Genomic DNA, 21,687 nt, shown 5'->3' on the forward strand with positions numbered 1-21,687 from the left:
CTGCGACCCACAAGTTGGGAACCACTTGTGTATGTTTTGGGCAACACATTTGCTCCCCAGGTAAGCCCGAATCGTTTCTGTGAAATGATGCAACTGAGCCATTTTCAAATTTTAACAGCAGTTTATTAAAGGGAACTGTGCACAGAAATTTAACAGGGTGCCAATATGGTATTCTTCAAGCTAAACTACAGAAAGTGCTGAAAATATAGGCCTACTTTACAGCTAATAATTTACAGAACTTCATCTCCACATCAAAAACTCCAAACCAGCGACAACTGTAAAATCACAGTGGTATGCTTATTTATTTCAACTGACAAGAGTAAAACCGTATGCTCCAGAAATAACACATTCATTTGTCTCTATAGTAGAGTCAAAACTAGGTTAAAATGACTGTTATCATTAATTAAAACAAAAGGAATTCATTATAAAAGGCATCTGTAAGTGCTATTATGAAAAGACAATTGTATGTAACTTAATTGTGTGATTACTAGAAATGAAACTAGGATGAAACATTTACATTAAAAAGCAATGTAAAAAGTACAACAGAATGTAAAATGTTGCCCACTCTTGTCATCTTACAATTATGCATATTTTTTTAGTAATGTGAAACACTGATTGAACAACTCTTCACCATTGCAGAAGTAAAATACCTTTGACAGAAGAAAACTGAGTATGTTTTGCTGCATAGCTATCACTGTATATTGCAGAATTAACAACCATGTTGCGCACAATACCGTCCTGGGAGAATCACACAGCTGTACATGTGAATACAAATTACTAAGTGAATCACAAGGCACTGTCAACCGACCAGTAACCATGGTTACAGCGCTCATCTTGCTGACAATGATATCTTCACTGAATGTCCTTGGCTCTGATGCCTTTAAAGCTGCTAGTGCAAAGATGAAAGCACTTCATAGTAGCATCTTGCAGGCTACTACATAAATCATTAAAAAAAGACATAAAATTACTGCAAAAATGAAACACAGGAAATACCTGTAACTCTGCGCACAGTTTTGCAAAGGGTGATGCAACAGAATACTGAGTCAATACATGTGGAGCAACATCTTAACAAGGTAAATGGCGCCGAACCCTCAGCAGGGACAGTGATACTGTCAACTGTTTGACGCAACATCGGCCCACAGATAGAATGATATACAGCATGTTAAAATGTGTTGAAGAGCTTTAAATTTAGCAACACACAACTACTACCTGTACACTATTTAGTATGAATTAAAAGAGAATCACCCAACTAAGTCATCGAAAGTGCCCACTAATAAAAAGAAATATTAAAAGTGAATACAGAGAAGTAAAAGTGGCGTAATAAGTTTGTGCATTTAACAAGCCTCACGGAACTGTACTTAAGACTTTAGATAAAATGTGATAAAAGAGCATCAGAAAAAATGTGTCATTGGAAAAGCTATAAGAATGATGCAATACAGCAAAGATAACACAGAGGGTAAAGCTAAAATGAGTGTCTATGCAAAATGTGCTGACAGCAAAGCTCATCCATGTCTGAGCCCAAAGCATTTGTGGATTGTGTGTATTTCTCTGTCATTCAAGTGTTCAACAGAAAGACAGACATCCTCTAATTAAAGGTCTAGTGTGCAGGATTTAGTGCCATCTAGTGGTGAGGCTGGAAAATTGCAACCAATTGAAACCTCTCCCATATGCTAAGCATGCAGGAGAACCACACTGTACGTAACACTGTTCAACATGTATCTGTAGCTTATTTTAGCTTTACACAGAAAATACACAGTTGCAGTAGTCAATTGACTCTGGACAGGTGATCATAGAATATCAAAATCTCTTAACCTATTTTACAGATCTACTGTAATTCACTGTTTCACGAGAATGACAGTGAGACTAGACGTGGACACCAAGGTCAGACAGCGCTGATCCTGTAAAAATATATTTACAAATAATTTGAGATATCTGAATGCCCTGAGGTGCAGATACTATTCTTACCAGACACTGAAACCCCATAAATGGACACATCTTTTCAAGAAAATAAACGCCAAGGTCTCTACTTGTGTTTGTTAAAGTCAGAAAGTGCCTTTTTTATCCCAGATCTGCTGAAGGTTAAGAGTAATGTGGATGATACTACAGAGAACAGGACATTTCTTCTGTATGTTGTGGATGGAATGTATGAAGTAAGTGAGCGCTGCCGCATTGAAGCAAAAGAAAACTTTAAAGCTGCATTAAGTGATTTTTTGTTTACATGTGGGGCAGAGACAAACACACAGAAACACAACCCTGATCTGCAATCAGATTATCAAACTGTTATGGCTCATTTGTCAGCAACTAATTGCCTACACAAACATCTAGCGGACACACAGGAGTCAAATTTCAGGCCACCTGACAAATTTAATGCAGCTTTGTTCACCTTCTCCTGAGAAAAACATTTGGAGCGTGACTTTCTTCACCAGCCAGGAGTTTACATCAGCGTTTTTTTTTGGTTTTATTTGATGCTTGTCTCAGCTTTTTTTTTCCTGTAAATGGCTGCCAACAGTTCCATACAAGAGGTTGAGGAGAGAGCCAAACCAAGGGGCGAACAGCAGCTAGAAATCTCAGTGAGCTTAAGTTTGATGCATTTGGAATTTCAACCAATAACTGGAGGAATTTAATACATTTATATCAAAAGTATCACTTAATGCAAGTTTAACTGATTTCACAACAAACCACCAGCATTTTACAACAACTGCAACCTTTCCCCGTCACAGTCATTTGGCACAATATATTGATACATTATTCGATATCTATCAGAACTCTAAAATAACCCAGGAGCCAGCAGGTATAGAAACAGACGCACTAGAGAATAAAAATCTCACTAAACAGCAGATATAAGTGCTGAGGTTAGGCTGACCTTTCACAGCCAGCTGGGTACCGTGTGAACTTCTGTAGGAAGCAGCAAGTGACGCAAAACTTGCTGTGGTCAGTAAAATACAACTAAATATAAGCTGTGCATCCTGTGAAGAGTATAAAAAACAATATACATAAATCTCTGTTGTCTTAGAGATAGGTGATGTTTGGTAGCGTTCACATTTAGGTGTGCTGAGGTGTGGTTCCCTTGCAGACTAATACCTGTGAACACCAAGAACAAGTAGTTAGGAAACACTGTCAAAGAAAAATGTCAGCATCAACTGCTGTCTTTATTACATATAGCTTTCAGCAGAGTTGTACCTGTAGTAGTTGGGTTTAAAAGGGCCGTTCTTATTCAGGCCCAGGTATTTTGCCTGCTCATCAGACAATTCCGTCAGGTGGGCATCAAACGTGGTCAGGTGCAGACTGGCAACATATTCATCTGAAACACACGGATATGGTTCAGTAAGAAAGAGATGCATACACACATGCAAGACGTGCATGTTATCACAAGATTTAAATGCAAGGCAGACTGAGAAATAAATTAATTCACTCCAGCACTTCGCAGCCGTGAGTGATGATACTTTTAAGCCACCAAGGATTAAATACTGCAGGTCAAGGTTAAGTATCTTTATATCCTCACCCATCTTCTTGGGAAGCAAGTAAACATCCTGCTTGTATCGTCCCTCTGGAGCGTTGTACAGCTCTATAAGGGCCAGGGCCTGAACACAAACATGGATTAATAATACTGTTGAAAATGGATGCACGGTGTGGACTGAATATAGAGCAATACATTTCACCATTAACTTATTGATTACAGATCAATAATAACAGATCTATGCAGGAGAAGCAGCATATTGTTGCAGTAGTGTACTGTATACTATGTAATGCCATTATGAGCTCCACTGGCAGGAATCCATTTTATCACACTTAACAACCCTACATACTCTACAGTCTGCAGCAGACAGCAGCATTAACCACTGTGTGTCTTTAACTGCTATACAGCTTATTATTGGCTGTCTGGTAGTATAATCATGTTACCTGAGTGGTGGCTGTGATGGACAAGACAAAGGTGGGGACAGTGGAGCAGCTGAGGTTAAGGAGACGACCCTGTGGAAGAAGATAACGTTATTAAGAACAAAGGATTTAACAAAGCAAACACATTTTAGTATCGCTGTTATGAAACCTTGAACATCAACATGCATCTGTGCTCTTCACAAGCAAGACATCGAGACTGGGCAGTCAGTGTAGTCATCCCATAATCAGCTGCTTGAGTGCAAATTATTTCATACATCAGCTGCCAAAGGGAGAACTGATCGCTGAATCACTGTGTTGTATAAATACTGGCTCTGAGTATATCATACGTTAAATGCTACAGTAAAATTATACAATTTGTCCTCCACAAGCGGGACAAACTAAGTTATTACGTGTGGTTGTGAGGTGTAGCGATGTAGCCAGTTACCTCGGCCAGAAGGATGACCCTCTTGCCATCAGGCCAAATGACGTGATCCACCTGAGAGCGCACTCTCTCCCAGGTCAGCTCAGGGGTCCGAAGACTTGCCTGCAAGAGATGAGAAGATCAGTCACCCTCATGTTGTGTATGTTAGCTCAACATAATGTGACCGACCTGCCTCTTACTATATACTAAGCTTAATACTTAAATGTTTAAATATACACTAGTGCAGTGCCTGTTAGGAACAGGCCGATTGCTCGGCCTCCTGTATTGCTTGCAGCTGCTTGCAGCTTTCTGTAGAGCCACAGAGCCTGAGCAATCCTGAGCGATATAATGCACATGCCATTACACAAGTGTGTCCTTTAGCAAAGCTGGAGATGCTAGTAAATGCGTCATTTGTTTACAGCTAACTATTTAGGACCAGGCTATGACTGGGAACAAAAGTGTTCATTTAGAAAGTTACATCACTGATGATTGAAATGTTTGAGTTTGCTGCAGTGTGACATATCTGGCCCCTTGAATGCACTGTAGCGAGCTACAGAGATCAAACTGTAACCAGCATGCTGTTTGGCAGCGTAACAGTTAAAAACATGTACTTTATTAATCCCTGAGGGGAAATTCACATTTTTTCACTCTGTTGTCATATATAGACAGGCCCGAAATACACTCACATGACAACAGAGAGAGGGGGCTGCTCTTGGACAGACGCCCCGAGCAGTTGGGGGTTCTTTGCCTTGCTCAAGGGCACCTCGGCAGTGCCCAGCAGGCAAACTGGCACCTCTCCAGTAACCAGTCCACGCTCCATACTTGGTCTGTATGGGAACTTGAACTGGCTAAACTTGAGTTCCCAAGCCAAGTCCCTACGGACTACCACCGCCTCCTAATAGGGGTCCCCTCTCAATACACTAAACAGTGTGTACGTAACGCAATACTAATAGCCTAAATTTGTCCCATATATCTCAAGAGATCACACCTGACACAGTGCCGCCATGGGTCCTCAGTAATACACCTGCCAAGTGTGAAGCCGGCAGGATTAATGTTGGTAAAGGAAATCAAAGGACACACAGACAGAGTCCTTCCGCTTAGTCAGATTGACCCAGTCTGTTGGATAGATTTTAACTTTGAATCCTTTAAGCACAATTTACCACATCAATCTCAGTATTGGAGTGGCCCATGTTGCAGACAATAGAGCCATTTTTCATTCGGTCCAGCTGATCTCTGGTCACCACATTCTTGTTCCCTACAGAAAGACACAATCATTCACCCTCAATCAGTGTATATCGTCTGCCCCCATGACATAATTAGCACAGAGAACAGGTCCATTAACTAAGACATTCATTATGACAGACATGTATGAAGTGAAAGGCTATAAAGCATGGGCGTTACCAGTGCATGTGATGATGATATCAACATGGCGAATGACCTCATTCAGCTTCACCACCCTGAATCCGTCCATGCTGTTAAAAAAGAAGAGGTTTAGCATTCAGTGACAAACAGGCAGGTGTCTATTATTTACTGACAAGCAACTCTGTTCAGTTGTTGGTTTACTGTTGTGTGTTTCAGTTGAAGCTAAACATTAGTCATCTCACAATATGTTTGTTAAATAATCAACAGACAGTTAGCTCGTTATGCTCTGTTATCCATACTGTCTGTCCTACATATATGTTTGACATTCAGCTCGGTCAGCGTGGAGCTCAACATCCCGGTTCTTGTTTTCCTCACCAGGCCTGCAGGGCACAGATGGGATCAATCTCTGTAACATAGACGATGGCTCCCAGAGCTTTCAGAGCAGCACAACAACCTTTTCCAACCTGCAAAGACAAGATGAAATACAGTGTGACCAGCAGTTACATAAGCTGATCATTACCCTGACCTTAATAGAGATGTTACACTCACTTATCAGTATTTAAACACAAATCATCTTAATGCAACTGAACATAACAAACTACTAATCTCAATGTCCTGCAGACTTTGATTCTTTAACATCATCCAGGCTCAACAGTCACACACTGTAAATGTTGTCCAGTGAAATGTGATGACAGCTGTGTGTGTTATGAGTCCATGGCTTGTGCTGTCTGAGGTGTTAGCATTGCAATGCATCATCGTGAATACTTTCACAGCTATAATGATAAAGATTAATGTGGCATGTTAACATTTAAAGAAGCATCTCACCTCACCGTACCCACATACGACCACCTGTTTGCCTCCAAACATGACATCTGTGGTTCTCTTCAAGCTGGGGAAGTTTGAGGCATAAAATTAGCACTTTTATGTAGAAGTGAGAAACTGCCAATCTGTAGCTGCACAACTCCAAAATCTGGGATCTTAATACTGATATACAGAAAAAGCTGTGTGGCAGTATTACTTTCTACAGTTATATACAATATGATAATATGATATAACATCCCACAGCAAAATTCTGGGTGATCTTCAACCAATGTGCAATCTCACCACGTCAGCCTGTGAAAAATTTTCTCTTTGTTTGATTTAGGACTTCAACTAACGAATATTTTTATTGGCGATTAATCTGTTGATCACTTTCTCAATTAATCCATTAGCTGTTTGGTCTATAAAGTGTCAAGAATGGTGAAAAATATCTACAAGCATTTCTCCAAGCCCAAGAGGATGTCCTCAAACATTTTTGTCTACAACCGAAAGATACTCAGTTTACTGTCATAGAGGAGAAAAGCAACCAGAAAATATTCACATTTAAGAAGCAGGATTCAGAGAATATTGCTTTTTTTTTCTTAAAAAAAATAAAAAATACTCTAGCCAATTAAGCAATTATCAAATTAGCTGGCAACTAATCAATTAATCATTGCAGCTTTAGTCTCATTAGACTTATAGAGAATTATACTCAGAAATATGGGGGAAAACTGCCCTTTATAAAAGTTAAATAATAACAGAGGCCATAAGCCTAACCCCTCCTACATGTTGGACCATATGTGATTACCTGATTGTTTGATGTATTTGGATGCATGTCTATGGCCAGTGTGACGTTATGTATGGTTCCTTTAATTCTTAAGTAGGATTGTAATTTATTATTATCATCATTTTAATTACTATTCATTTACCTTTTTTTGAATATGTGATTATGCAATTTATGGCATTCTTGTTTCTTGTTTACTTATCATATTGTTTGTGTTATAGATGACAATTAACAGTCGACCATAAAAAAAAAAAAAAAATTCCAGTACAATAAATCCAAAGGTCTGATGATGCCGACATTTATTGTCATAACTGATAGTGGAACGCCTGCAACAGAACATCAGTCAGTGTACCTTGCAGATTATTAATCAGAGCAATACATTATAAGCGGAGAGTGTAGAAAGCATGGAGTTGTTTAAGAGTACTGGACTATTTATATGCTGTGGTGATGATAACTAACAGGAGGGTTATAAAAGCAGTTTCTCTTAGTGTAGAACAGAGTTCAAAGAGAGTGCACAATAGATGAGCATTACAAGGGCAACAGCTTTTTAAAAAGCGCCTGAGGTGATAATATATGAATCTGATCTTTATGGAGCAGGTGTCCTGTGATGGCATCAATGTTTCCTGACCTTTTAATCCCTCCAGTGTTACAGTAAACAAAGGTCTGATGTTCGGCATGTGGCAGCTCATGATCCAATCACGAGTGACGGAAAAGTGATGCGACTTTTTCTATGATCATGTGAACTAGACTATGGATTGTGAATCTTAAATATTTGCATGTTTAAAGAATTTGATGTGGGACTTGAAAGAGTGTATTATAATCCAGATCGTTGGATGTTTTCTTTCTTTCAAATCTTACAACTCACTGTAAAACTGTCCAATAAACAAACTGTGTAGTGTTTCAACATCAGTTCAGCTTTGTTATTATTCAGCCTTCCAACATCTAAATACCTCAAACTCAAGCTTACTCACCCGTCCAAGATCGACTCTCTGCAGCAGTAAAGGTTGTCAAACTTCTGCTTTGTCACGGAGTCATTTACATTCATAGCTGGTACACACAGTTTCCCAGCTTTAGACAGCTGATACAACCTAGAGTGAGGCGAGAGTAAGGTGGAAACATTTCACTTCATGTTGGTGCATGTTGCTGTGAGTGTGTTAATAATTATTTTATAGGAAGTGTATATCAGTAAAGCAGTGAATCACCTGTGAACCCCAGTGACACTCTCCTCTACAATGCCCCTGATCTTCTTAAATACATTGGGGTATTTCTTGTACATCCAGTGTGTCAAGTCTCCTCCATCATCAAGGATCTAACAGATAAGAGAGAGACAAATAAATTAAAGGTTCAGTGTGTGGGGGATTTAGAGGAATATATTGGCAGAAATGGAATATAATATAATAAGTATGTTTTCTTCAGTGTTTAATCACCTGAAAATAAGAATCATATTTTCGTTACCTTAGAAGAAGTCATTTAAATCTACATAGGGAGCAGGTCTCATCTACAGAGATCATCATGTTGAACCACCATGTTTCTACAGTAGCCCAGAACGGACACACCAGATACTGACATGTTTTAACATTGAACACCGTAGTTCACAGCCCCTTCTGGACGAGAGTGTCGGAAAAACACTAATCTTTTAACGGGGATATTGCTTTATTCAGTGTTTCTAGTGGTCTAAAACAGCGGGTCAGTTTATTTTGGAGAGGGAAAGACCCCTGCAGATAATTCGGCTCATGGTCAAAAACCTCCTAAATGTCTCAATAATAAATAAGGTGAGCACACATTGAGTTATAACAGGAAATAGGTGAGCACACTGTAGCAGATGCTTGGATAGTGGCAGTGTAGGAGAAACACAGATTTGTCAAGTAAAACTGCTTTATTAGTAAAACTGCTTTATTCAGGGTTTTAACTAATTTTGAAGAGAAGAGACCTCTGCAGATAATTCTGCTCCTTGTAAAAACCTCCTAAACAAAGGACGACTGACAGAATTATAACCTGACCAACCTAACCAAGTTTGAGCTGTTTGCAATCTGCAGTTCTCACCCCTAGATGCCACTAAATCCCCCTAAATCTTACACACTAGACGTTTAAATGTAGAAATAGCTATTCATTGAAATAAAGTGAAAAGCAGGGCTGGTCTTCTGATGTTTTAATGTCTGTTAGGGGCATTTCTTTTGTCACATATCACAGTCTACACAAACTGCCCCCTCTCAAACGTAGATAACAGAAACTTTTCCACATACCATATTCGGCTGCCAACCCTCATTGTTGACACAGCGGTCGATACACCACCAGAAATCATCCTCAGACTCCCCTTTCCAGGCATACACAGCCACGCCTGAAACATAACAGATGGGTAATATCTTGAAGAATCTGGCATCAACAATCCTGCTTTTGCCTATAAGCCGCTATCAAAGAAACACTCTCTCAAGCTGCACATATGACAGTGAATGAGGGCAAAGTTATAGACACTGTAAGAGTGATTTATTTTAGAAAAACAGAGTCTGGTTCAAAATTCTGAGTAATTACTAATTCTACATTCCATATTTGTGTGATGCCATTTAATAAAGCTCCAAAGGGACATTGTCAACATTGTTATTGGGTGTAAGAGCAAGTTGGAGAACCTGTTCAACAGTGGCAGACATTTACACTTTCTAAATGGCCTATAGTTAAATGAAAATGTATGCTTCTATTCCACAGTTCAGCTCAGCGTGTAGGAGACTATGCACAGCTATAACTTGCTTTAACCCTCCCAAAAATTCATGGTCTCCTCTGACCTCTCTCCTCTCCTCTCCTAAATCTGCTGTAACCCACTCAGCATGTCCGATCGTGAAAGGTCTACCATGGAAATTTAGTACATACTTACACCATCACATAGCAACCACAGATAAAAGGCTGGAGTAGTGCTGTTCATTCACTAAATGGCAAATCTTATGTGTTGCCATTATCTCCGCAGGGCTGATTTTTTTAAGAGTTTATTAAACATTTCCAAACAGTATCCCTGGTTCTAAAAGACATGAGACGCTCACATGGCATAGTACACCTGTGCTCACAGTAAAACAGCCTGGGCTAATCGTATGGTACGTTATAAACATTTTATTGTTCTTAATCAAGTGCAATCAAAATATTTATGATTTCAACACCTCAGTGCCAGCAAGGGCAAAAATCAACTGCCTGTATTCAATCTCACACATTTATCACCAGCACTGATTGCAGGTAAGAGTGAGTCTTAGTGCTTACCAGTCTCTGTGAGGGCAGCAGCCACTTCATTCTGTGTAGAGTATATGTTACATGCAGTCCAGCGACACTGAGCCCCGAGAGCCACCAAAGTCTCAATCAGCACCTGAAAACACAGAGGAAAGCACAAACAAATGATACCAGAATCACCTTTACTGGCCAAGTATGTGTGTACACTGAAGATGAAATGGTAAGAAAATTTCATACCACAATCAAAGTGACCAAAATTATCATGGTTATAAGTATTAACATGGTATTTCTAAAATGGGCTGAAATGCTCAGTTCTGATCCACTGAAAAAAATTCTCCAAATGCTTGCTCAAGTGTCTGTGTCACTGTAGATGAGGACAAGGGACCAGCAGCATCACTGGGTTTGTCTGCTCTTGAACAGTCTGTCAAAAGTAAGGTTGAAAAATCTCCCGAGTACAGTCAGTGAGTTTTTAAAAGTGCAGTTATCAACCACATTTTTAATGATGATGGGGCGGCTGCGGCTCAGAGCGGGTAGAGCATGTTGTCCACATATCGTCAGGTCAGTGGTATGATCCCCAGCTCCTCCAGTCCACATGTCGAAGTATCCTTGAGCAAGTTACTGAACCCCAAATTGCTCCAGATGGCTGTTCCATCGCTGTGTGAGCACGTGTGAATGGCACCTTGGCACCTTGAATGGAAGCCTCGTCCACCAGTGTGTAAATGTGACATGTAACATGTGACATGTGAAATGAATGTGACATGTAGTGTTAAAGTGCTTAGTGCCCTTAGCCCTAGTGTGCATATACAAGGACTCTGACTCAAGTGTGTTTGCATTGCTCTTATGTACTTACACAGAAATGGACATAACAGCTAGGATTAAGGGAAAAGCTGGATAATCAAAGGAAAAGAATAAACAGGACTAGTACACACACAATATGTGGGAAAAAAAGGTGTCTACAAATATTACATAAAAAGCACTAATGATAGACAATAATAGTAAAACAAAAATAAAATGAATATATACAAATTAAGTGCTCATTCATTCATGGATGGACTGGATGATTATATACAGTATGTGCATGTACACGTCGATGTACTGTATATACAGCATGTAGGATTTATATTGACAGATGATAGTAAAAAATGGTGCTTTAAGAGTTGTAAAATTATAACCTATAATGTGAGCAGTGGATGTTTTGGTGTAACAAGGTTTTCAGCTATTCACCTGTCACAAACAGACTGCAACTCAATTATTTTAAGAGCACTGTTGAATAACACTGAAGAATACAATGAACCAGGTCTGTATTATGCCTGCACACTGTTTGATCGCCCCATTACACACTTTATGTGACTCAGGGAGATCAGCTGGTTGATGGCTGATGAGATGACCATTAAACACAGCCATCTGTGTATTAAGTAGAAATATAGACAACTCCTAAGCACAAGATTCAGGTAACACAAGAGCTGGCATAAGGTTTTTAAAAAGTCCTATTTCCTAGTCAGTACGAAGTGCAGTACCTGTGAATGAAAGTGACCTAAAACCCTATCCTGATTAAGAGGCACTACCACACTGCAGCCTTTGCTTCAAGCTCAAAGTCAGAGAGGAGTCTTACTGCAGTCTGGGCAGTGATGTGAGTGCAGCCCACAATTTTGGCACCAGCCAATGGTTTCTCACTCTGTGCCCTCTTCCTGAGTGAGATCAGCGCTGACATGTCTGAAAACAAGAAAAAATTTAAAAAAAACAAGAGATGAGTGGGACAGCAGATGATGCAAAATAATCTCACAAAACTCAAATCCCATGCGCACTTACTAAGAAAACACCAATTTTCTTTTCTTTTCTTTATTACAACAGTTTCTTAAATTGTTCATTTTTCAAAATGTTTGGTGATGTGGTTTGACCGGTAGTGAGGTTTTATTTCTTTATTAGATCAAAGGAAATCAGTCAAATCAGAAAATCTTTAGGCGCACCAACTTAAAAAGCAGTATCTAATCAACAGACAACATTACAGATGTTTTCTAAAAATCCGAAGTAGAGCATATGACAAATGTTTTCTAGATTCATTAGACAACATTCAAGAGAAAAAGGTTGAAGTGACATTGTCCCTGCTGTGTATTACCTTGCTCTGCAATCTCAATCTCACGTCTGCCAAATTCAGCCTGTTTGATGCTCTTGACACAGAAGTCGCTGCTGCCTTTGGAGTTGACCTGAGTTTTATCCCGTGGTGAGGTCTCATCGTCAGAGCTATCTGTGTAGGACGCAGCTGTTAAGGAAACAAAGGTTTCAAATATCTCACCAGAATAAAAGCAACAGGAGAAAAAAAACACGGTCCAATGAATTTAGAGCAGACAGACTGAACTAAAGAATCTGTCTGTTTCTTACCGGAGCTGTAGCTGTCTGTGGATGACTGAGAGATGGAGCGGGACAGGGAGCGTCGGCCGGCCTTGGTGGGGAACCTGCTGAACTCCTGCTTGTCCTCCACAAACTGGATTTGCTGATGTAATTATAGAAAAGTCATGTTACACTCTGTACATTCAGTGCTTTCATAGATGGTTTAAACTGGAGCTATTTCAAATGCATACAAATCTAGCCAAAGACAAAACTATGAGCAGTTTAAAACCTCTTATTATGGTTCAGCTAGCTCAGTGTAGAGTTTAAACTTTAAAACACAGCACAACCATTTCTTCTTTTATCAAAAAAGGGAGTTGGACTGTTTTTATTTTTATCTTACATGAGCTCTTGTTTATAGCCCTGACCAGATGTGAGAGAAGTGGAATTAAGAAAGATGAAGTTCTCTGCTAAAAACACTTTGCCAACATGATAATTCTGGTAAGCTTGTTTTGCTGTATTGCCATAAATAGATCTGGTCTGGCTGCAGACTACCAGGCACTGGACTGATAAGGCTGTTGCTCCATCTGACTCGTGCTGGTGTAATGATTGTGAACATCCTCTCAGTTCACCTTCACCTTGATGCAAGTCGAAAACTTCCAGTAAGAAAAAATCACTTAAAAAATGCTCTTCAGCTTAAAAATTCACTAATTAACAGTATTGCATTTCTGCTGTGGTCTGTTTAACTTATATTTCACTGGGCATTAGAAATGATAATTACCTGTGAAATGTATTATAATTAGGGCTGCAACTAACAATTATGTTCATTATCGACTAATCTCCTGATTATCTTCAAGATTAATTGATTAATCATTTGGTCTGTAAAATGTCAAAAAACTGTGAAAAATGTTCATCGCAATATCCTAGAACTCAAAGGGACATCTTCAGTTTGCTTCTTTTGTCCAACCAACAGCCCAAAACCCAAAGACTCTTCATTTACTGTCATAAATGACAAAGAAAATCAGCAAATTCTCCCTTTTAAGAAGCTGGAACTAGCAAACGTTTGACATTTTTGCTTGAAAAATGACTGAAATTAATAATCATTTATCAAAATAGTTGGCTATTAATTTTTTTACCGATCAACTAATCAATTATTCGGGTAATCATTGCAGCTCTGACTATAACAATGTATTACAATGTTGATTGGCAATTGATCAGCTTCCACAATTATCAGACTGGCCTACTACTGTACATGGCAACCCTAATTAGATTTAGCTTGTTTCAACTCCTGTGTATTCTTTATTTTTCTGCATCCATATGAGCAGGTAATCCATACACAGGCAAAGTGAACAGACAGTAAGTGTGTGCGTGCGTGTGCACACTAGGCTTGGGCAGTATCTATTTTTTCATAGCTTAATACCTTCCTAATATTTCACCAAAGTATACGGTATATGAAGTAAAAGCTGAGCTACTGGTGATAGAAGTCATTGTAGCATGTATGTGATTGTCTAACCTACAATGCTGTGTTTCTCAAATGCACTTAGTCTACTGAGACAAGTCTTGCTGGTTTTAAATACTTTTGGCCCATAGAATAATAAATAGATAGGAAATAAGCGCCCTAAAATACACAATGACACTTGTTGCTGCTACAGATACAAACACATTAGTGGTCTGAATAGAGATAATGTGATAAATAAAATCATGTGGCTTTTGTAGTTGGAAGACATCATTTCAAGATAAAGTTATATGTGGCAATAATCTGAAACAGGGGCAGAGACAATTTCCTTTTACAATTGTCCTCTTAACGTTTAGCCCACCACTCACAGTCACCGTCTTTCTAAGCTCAGCTGTCTGTTCCTCCAGTAGAGATTTACCTGTGGTGGCATGTGCTGTACACTACAACACATCACCTCAATACAGCATCTCAGTGTCAGTTTACTAGAAGGAGGAGAATCTGTATTTTTTACACTATTGAAAATCATACATTCAAGATTTCTAAATAGCTCAGTATACCATAATACATGCATATCGCCCAAGCCCAGCATGTGTGTGTGTAAGTGTAAGAGGAAGGAGCTGGTGTTTTTGTTGCATGTACCTTGCTTCATGCCTCGTCAGCTGAGTTTTTTTTCACACACGTAACAAGATTTTTTTTGTCGACAGTAGTTTTTGCATCGAAGCAACATGAGATAGTGAGAAAAAAATTCTCTAGGTGCGTTAGCGTTATCTCAAGTCAGGACATGAGGAAGTGGATGAGCAGATCTCTACAGCTCAGCAGTTTCTGGAGTGTTTTGTTTTTTACCTCATTGTGCCAGGTGAGATTGTTAACTTTTGTTTTTAGGTCTCAGCAAAAACCTAAAAAGTCTAGAGGTATAAAGAATCAGAGCATGGGGGAATAACCTTAATAAATCAGCTTACAGACTTCAGTGAGTCCCAGCCTCATTCTCCTCCGCAATGATTAAGAGTCATGTTCTTCATCCTGATTTGGCCAGTCTCTAGTTTCTAGGTTTAGGCCTGGTGCTGAAAAGCCTCCACATACCAGTGAAAATAACACGGCAACCAAGAACAATGTGAAGCTGTTTTCTTGAGATTTAGGTGACAAGACACCGCATATTTCCTGGACAGGAAGGTTTGGGTTGCAGGGTCTCTAAGCCTGACTGTTACTGACTGACTGACTGATGTTGGTTCCCTCAGATGTGATTACTAAGGAGCCATGTTAAAGATTTTATGTGTTCACTGCATTACAATGTCCTTCTTATAGACTCCAGGACTCGTGCCAAGAGATGGCGGTGAGGTTGTTATAACCACTGAGGACTGGGTTGAATGTGCTGGCTGGAAGTACTCCAGGTTTTATGTTATGCTGACACTTGATGTACATTCCTTTACATGAGCTAGTTTAAGCACATGTTTTACATATTTTTACTACATGTTTTATGTATTCATATCATGTGCAATGTATCTTCTGTTTAGGTCGGTGTGTGTTTTATGTTTCACCTGTCTGAAATAGAGAGTTGACCAATCTCCAACATCATTTCCGTCCATAACCATTTGTAAGCTTGCAACTTAACTGAACCATCAAGACCTAAATATTAACTGTGGACCATAAACATTAAACTAAACACCTGTGACATATAAGCTAACCATGTCTGTGTCACACTAAATGTCTTCCACTGAGCTTTGGCCCTGGATCACTGAGGACATACACAGCACAGACACAGCAAATAGTCCTCTACCCCTTTTCTAAAAATGGAACGAGGCTACCTTTGACCTGACTTGACAGATTTACAAACACTGCTACAAATTAATTTATATCTACAGCAGCCGTCTCTAGTTAATTGGGGTCAATTTTAGTCCTTTCCTTGTGTCCATGTCCAGGATCAAAGTTCCGGGAAATAGTTGTTAAACATTAATATTAATATCCTATATATCATATCATATTATTACCAGAACCAAGAGGAGAGAGCACATCAGGCCAGTCTTGGCTGCTCTGCACTGGCTTCTTGTTAAATTTAGAATTGATTTTAAGGTCCTCCTCCTTGTATACAAACCCCTAAATGGGCTAGGACCAAGCTACATTGCTAACTCCCTTGTAACCTATTTGCCTCCAAGAACACTGTGGTCATCTAATGCTGTTTTTTTGGAGGTTCCCAGCAACAGCCGGAAGAGGATTGGGGTTGCAGCCTTTGACAATGACACCCCGAAATTACAGAAACACACTACCTATAGATATCAGGGAAGCTAGCTGTCTAAATATTTTTAAAAGAAAGCTGTCTATTCCCTTTAGCCTTTAACTCACGCTGACTTTACTAACACAGGTCTGAAACTCCTTCTTTTTACACTTCATGCTGCTCCAACTCTTTTAAAATATTGGATTTTGCGTGATTTTAAGATTTATGGTTCAACACATGATTTTATGTCATGATTTATTGATGTCTACTTTCATGTGAAGTACTCAGCGCTTATACTGCCCTTATTGTAAAGCACTTTGTGCTGCATTTCTTGTATGAAAGGTGCTATATAAATAAAGTTTATTATTATTACCATTTTTATTAGTAGTAGCAGTAGTAGTAATGGTATTACCATTATTATTATTATTGAACAGGGATCATACAAAATAATGTGACTTATGTTAACTGTACGAGAAGATTCCTTTAGTTTCTCACCCCTTGTGTTAGTTTCCCAGAAGCACACATCTACCCAGTGTGCACCACTGATTCAAACAACTTTAAACTCTCCAACCAAACAAGGAAAATCACAAACTGTTCTATTTGAGGTTCTCAAAATCACAAGCTCATGCTTAAGTTCCTCCCCGAGAGAGAATGAGGATGTGAAACAATTATATATTGAGGCTGCCAGGCTGGCTAATCAGTCTTGAGTGTTGAGACTTTACATTTGACAGATTCCTGGTCATAGCTGAGTTATGTGTGTGACATGCTTGCGCAATGTAAAAGACAATACAGTGTGTATACACTATTGTAAACTGGCATTCATTTGTCTACTCCAACGTAAATGAGGTTTGCAAATACTATACACTCCCCAAAAGTTCATGGTGCAACCCTTCCTGCTTCCTTGAAAGTGTTGGTTAACACTCCTCTTTTGTAAGTGCTACTCGAAGCAGATCATTCAGTTGTTTCCTTGAGCTGGATGAGGCAAGGAAGTCAACCAATTTATGCAATATTCTTATTAGAGAAGGAAACTGGGAATACCAAAAAGAGAAATGGAATATGTCTTTTTGTTTAGGGAGCAATATTGCTTTCGACAGTTGAGTCATTCTAGACACGTGGTAATATGACCAATGTGACTTGTAATTGGTGATCTCCTATTACTTACTGCTTTTAAGCACAACCTGCCAAAAGTGTCTCTTCTTACTCTTTCACAATCTGGGGTAAAGAATAGCAAACTTTCAACATCCCATAATGCCTACTGTGACATATAACACACGTATATATATCACACATACAATATTGATCTGCCTGTGACACCACTTTTTTGTGTAGGTAGGCCTATAGGTAGCTTTATTATGCAACACAGATTGAGAGACAATCCATGTGTGAATGTAACATTCTTTTAGACATGTTAACCTTGCAAGTGTATGGTTAAAATATAGACTATTCCCTTTATTTACCAAAGGATTGAGGGTTATCTAGGGTAGACCCGGATTGGTTGGCTTTTTTCTGGCCCTTTGAGGGTCACAGAAACAAATATGTAACTTCAAAATGTTTGCTTCCTTCATCTGGACGCATCTACTATGATAAAACATCTGAACGTCACTAAATCTTTTGGTGAGCGTGACATAACAGTTTTACAGTACTAAAAGTAAAAAAAGTGGTCTAAATTTATTATAAAACTGTTAGGTTGAGATATTGAGAATGTGTTACCTTTAGTTAATAGACAAAGGAATCAGCTACATATTGACATAAGATTTGAAAGTCTGTGATGAGTGACGGCAGCTGGCTTACATAATTTCATCACAAAGTTGAGTCAGATGTGGCTTGGTTGGCACACTGATGTAAGGGATTTTGTAGAACTAATAGCTGTCACTGTAACTGAAGTTTGAGAGATTAAAACTATTTTGAAAGATTAAAAACAATATGTATATTGTTATTTTTTCTATTATTATCTTGAATGGTCAAGGGCAAAAGTAACTGTAATTCTGGTTCTTGTTTTAATTAAATGTTCAAATTGTTTCTGTTGGTTCTTCTATTTTTCTAACTACAGCATTTTAACATTGTGATAACTATCCCCATAATGTGTGTCAATCAAGCGGCAACCTCCAGGGCTGAAAAATTATGCCAAAACAGAAGTGCCAAAAACTGCAGTTCTTTAAATAGCTACTTGAGGCTGGCTCCAGAAGCCAGTCAATCCCCATAGACCCAAATGTTAAAATGCCCAACTTTACAGCAGAAATAAACATGTTTCCAGTTTTTACATAACTCACCCATTTACATTTTATTAAGGCCCAAAGTTATGCATAATTTAAGGCGGGCCACTTTGAGTGACAGGCTTTCTGTCAACTTCTCAGCCAGATCCATCACGGACTTTCCACATCCAGATACGATGTGCAAGGTACCCTGGGTGCATTGGTTGTTGACGTTCTGGGACGCCGTGTCAACTTCTGCCTGTTATATGCATTGTCTTCTTTCAAAATACACTTCCATTTTCAAATGAAATTTACCATTTACATTAGGGCTGTCAAAATTGCTCAAAAATGACGTTCGAATATTCGTTCTAAAAATAACTCATAGGTTCGAACCATTCAAATTTATTTTTTTTTCGCATTATGTCCACAAGAGGGCAAACTAATACAAGGAAACATACTTGTATTAATACAAGGAAACATAACTACTTGTAGGTATTTTTATTTCAACATAAACGTCTTTGAAAACATTTACATACCTACACATTAAAACACATAAAACAATTATCTATAACATTACTTAGAAACAACCGCGGACCTCTTGCTCGCCCCCCCCCCCCTCTGACCCGTCAGGCCACACCGCTTGCGGAAGCGCTGCGAAGAGCCTCAAAGCGCCTCGAAGCGAAGCCAGTTTCCTTTCAGCGCCCATGTTAACCGATTGTGTCATCCACACCGGTCGCGCAGCGCAGCTCCATGGCCGGCTCTGGTCTATTTTCTGTGCGAGCCGCGAGCGAATGTGTCAAGCCAGGTGACGGAGACAACAGCTGGGAGCAGAACCGCTTGTCAACCAGCATGGAGAAATGCGCGTCTGATGTGAACAGAAGTGCTCCGGCTCGTGTGAGAATTTCGGTGCACTGCGCGTCGCAGCACCTCCGTGGGCGGTGTGGCCTTATGCAGTGCGTTCAGTGCAGCGGCCCAGGCCAACGCCGACTCGGAAAGAGGACAGCTGCGGTGGAGTTTTTTTTTCTCCACAATCGAAAATCAATTTTCACATTCAAAGGTCCATTTTTTTTTTCAAATTCGAATTTAGAATATTCGTTGACAGCCCTAGTTTACATACAGTCTTGTTCAAGATAAATGCACTATGTCAGTACAACAATGTAAGTTGGCTTCTTTTTTTTTCCCTCCAACAACTAACGCATGTGGTTACATTTAGGCAACAAAAGCACGTGGTTAGGTTTAGGAAGAAAGAACGGGGTTTAGCTTTAGAATCTTACGGGAAGCAACACCCGCTGTCCTGGGTAAAAGTTGGAGTTTGTTGGACCAATGCACCTCCCCTCCCGCCCACCTCACTAAGACTTTCACTGCCTTAACTTTCGTTCTTGTCACACCACATTTCCCCCTGATGCCGCTGGGTGCCGTTAAATTAAAATGGTGATTGGCCGTATGTCATGCTGACCATAAAGGACAGCTTTTTTCGTCAGTGTCTGACGCTGCAAATCACCGCCAAAGCGCCAGCTTTCGACGACTTCGGTGTAAGATCGTTGCCATGGCACCAGCCTCTTGAACAAATACGTTCACTTCTGGCTTCAAAAAACCAAGATGGGTGACGGCCATGATGCCAAACTCAAGCCTTCAAAACAGGAGTCCACAAACCATAAGGTGATGTCACAGAAGCTACACACATTATTTTGACAGTCAGTGGTGCCAATGAACCTTGTGATGGGGCTGGCACAATATGACTTTAATTACAAATCACCTAATTTTCAGAAAACATTGCATTTAAACATATGTATTTGTAGCTGGAACCTTAACCTTTCACTCTCTGCTGGTTAGAATACTCTAACAAAAGAGAGTGAAAAGTGTGCCCACCAGCCCCAGTCTCCCCTACTCAGTAACGTTATACTGTGGGGAAGTACCGTTATTGTGACCCGTAATGAACCTAAGTTCGTGGGGTACAACTGACTCCGTGCAACCAAATTATTGCCACAAACAAAAAGGTGCAGTATTATACTTTGACAAAACTACAAGCAGTGTATAAATATGTCAGACTGTCTCAAGAGTCTTACCTTCTTAACTGGTTTGTGGGTGGGCACAGCACTGAAGGCGGACGACAGCTCCCCCATGTTCATTTCGCTGTTCTTGCTCACGGTCATAGCAGAATATTTCTCCGCCACATTCTCACTTTCTTTCACCTCCTTGCTCGCCTGTTTCAGCTCCAGCTTCGCCTCCCCGGCTGGGTCCGACATGTCGACGGTGACCGTTGGGTCCAAACGTCAGAGAAGCTAACGTTAGTGATATCCTTGCGCTGCTAGCTAACTACTGTGCAACAACGAGCCGGAAGAGAGGCTTTTAAATTACGTTAGTGTAAAAATAGAAAGTAAAAACAACAATGGCGTAACTGTCGGTGTGTCCTCCACTTTGATTTGGCGCTGACAGATGTCGTTATGTTGTCTGTTGTGTTGCGTTGCGTTGCGTAGAGTGGAGCTGTGTTGAGTCTCTGCTGGCTCAGCTGTCACCTGGCTGAGTAACTTTGTGGGCGGTTACTAACAGACTGGGGGGCGTTGTTTATATACAGATGCGTTCAGGGTGAGTGGGGCAACAGAGAACAACTCACAACAGCTTATTATAGAATTTATTGTGTCTATTTCTTCTGTTTTGTCCGAATTCATCATCCAGTTTTCCACTATAGCACCGTGTCTAAATTAGTATGATCCGTTGTGGAAACAGCCAAACAAATGCAGCTTTCGTTTAATTGCTTTATCCACTTGGAATCAGGTTTGGAAATTAACACCTGCTTCCAACCAAATGCTGGTAAAATATGCAAGTGGCTGCCCACTCACTCCCCAGCCAGTGAAACAATGATAATTTACTGAGTGGCCAAAGTGGCAGGTCGACTGTAAATGTAATTACCAACCCTCCTTGCACTCTAAACAGGAAGTGAATGAAGAGTGCAGTCTGTACTTATTTGCATAATATGCTGTTTTGGCACCCAGTAGCGTACTCACTGTTGTACCAACAGGAAATTCTGAAATATGCATATCAACCAATCAAACTGTC

General features: G+C 39.8%; 1 protein-coding gene across 1 annotated transcript; it reads right to left on the reverse strand.

Annotated features, from left to right (window-relative positions):
* Nucleotides 1-101: 101 nt before the first annotated feature.
* On the reverse strand, nt 102-21,180 carry LOC117257086 (S-adenosylhomocysteine hydrolase-like protein 1). Its single transcript, XM_033626971.2, has 17 exons — nt 20,697-21,180; nt 12,828-12,939; nt 12,565-12,708; nt 12,061-12,161; nt 10,482-10,584; nt 9,485-9,579; nt 8,444-8,550; nt 8,213-8,329; nt 6,485-6,548; nt 6,035-6,123; nt 5,699-5,769; nt 5,458-5,552; nt 4,322-4,420; nt 3,901-3,969; nt 3,503-3,581; nt 3,181-3,301; nt 102-3,081 (listed from the first exon to the last, which is right to left on the reverse strand). The coding sequence occupies exons 1-17, from the start codon at nt 20,874-20,876 to the stop codon at nt 3,075-3,077; spliced, it is 1,653 nt and encodes a 550-aa protein (XP_033482862.2). The 5' UTR covers nt 20,877-21,180; the 3' UTR covers nt 102-3,074.
* Between the last annotated feature and the right edge of the window lie 507 nt (nt 21,181-21,687).

The sequence above is a fragment of the Epinephelus lanceolatus genome, chromosome 1, assembly GCF_041903045.1.
Source record: "Epinephelus lanceolatus isolate andai-2023 chromosome 1, ASM4190304v1, whole genome shotgun sequence".
In the NCBI taxonomy this organism is placed as follows: domain Eukaryota; kingdom Metazoa; phylum Chordata; class Actinopteri; order Perciformes; family Serranidae; genus Epinephelus; species Epinephelus lanceolatus.

Coding starts and splice junctions, on each gene's coding strand:
- LOC117257086 (XM_033626971.2), bottom strand. CDS start 20,876: ATGTCGGACCCAGCCGGGGAGGCGAAGCTGGAGCTGAAACAGGCGAGC. Junction 10,585..12,060: donor ACATCACTGCCCAGACTGCA/GTAAGACTCCTC, acceptor CTGTGTTTTCAG/GTGCTGATTGAGACTTTGGT. Junction 3,302..3,502: donor CTTGCTTCCCAAGAAGATGG/GTGAGGATATAA, acceptor CGTGTGTTTCAG/ATGAATATGTTGCCAGTCTG.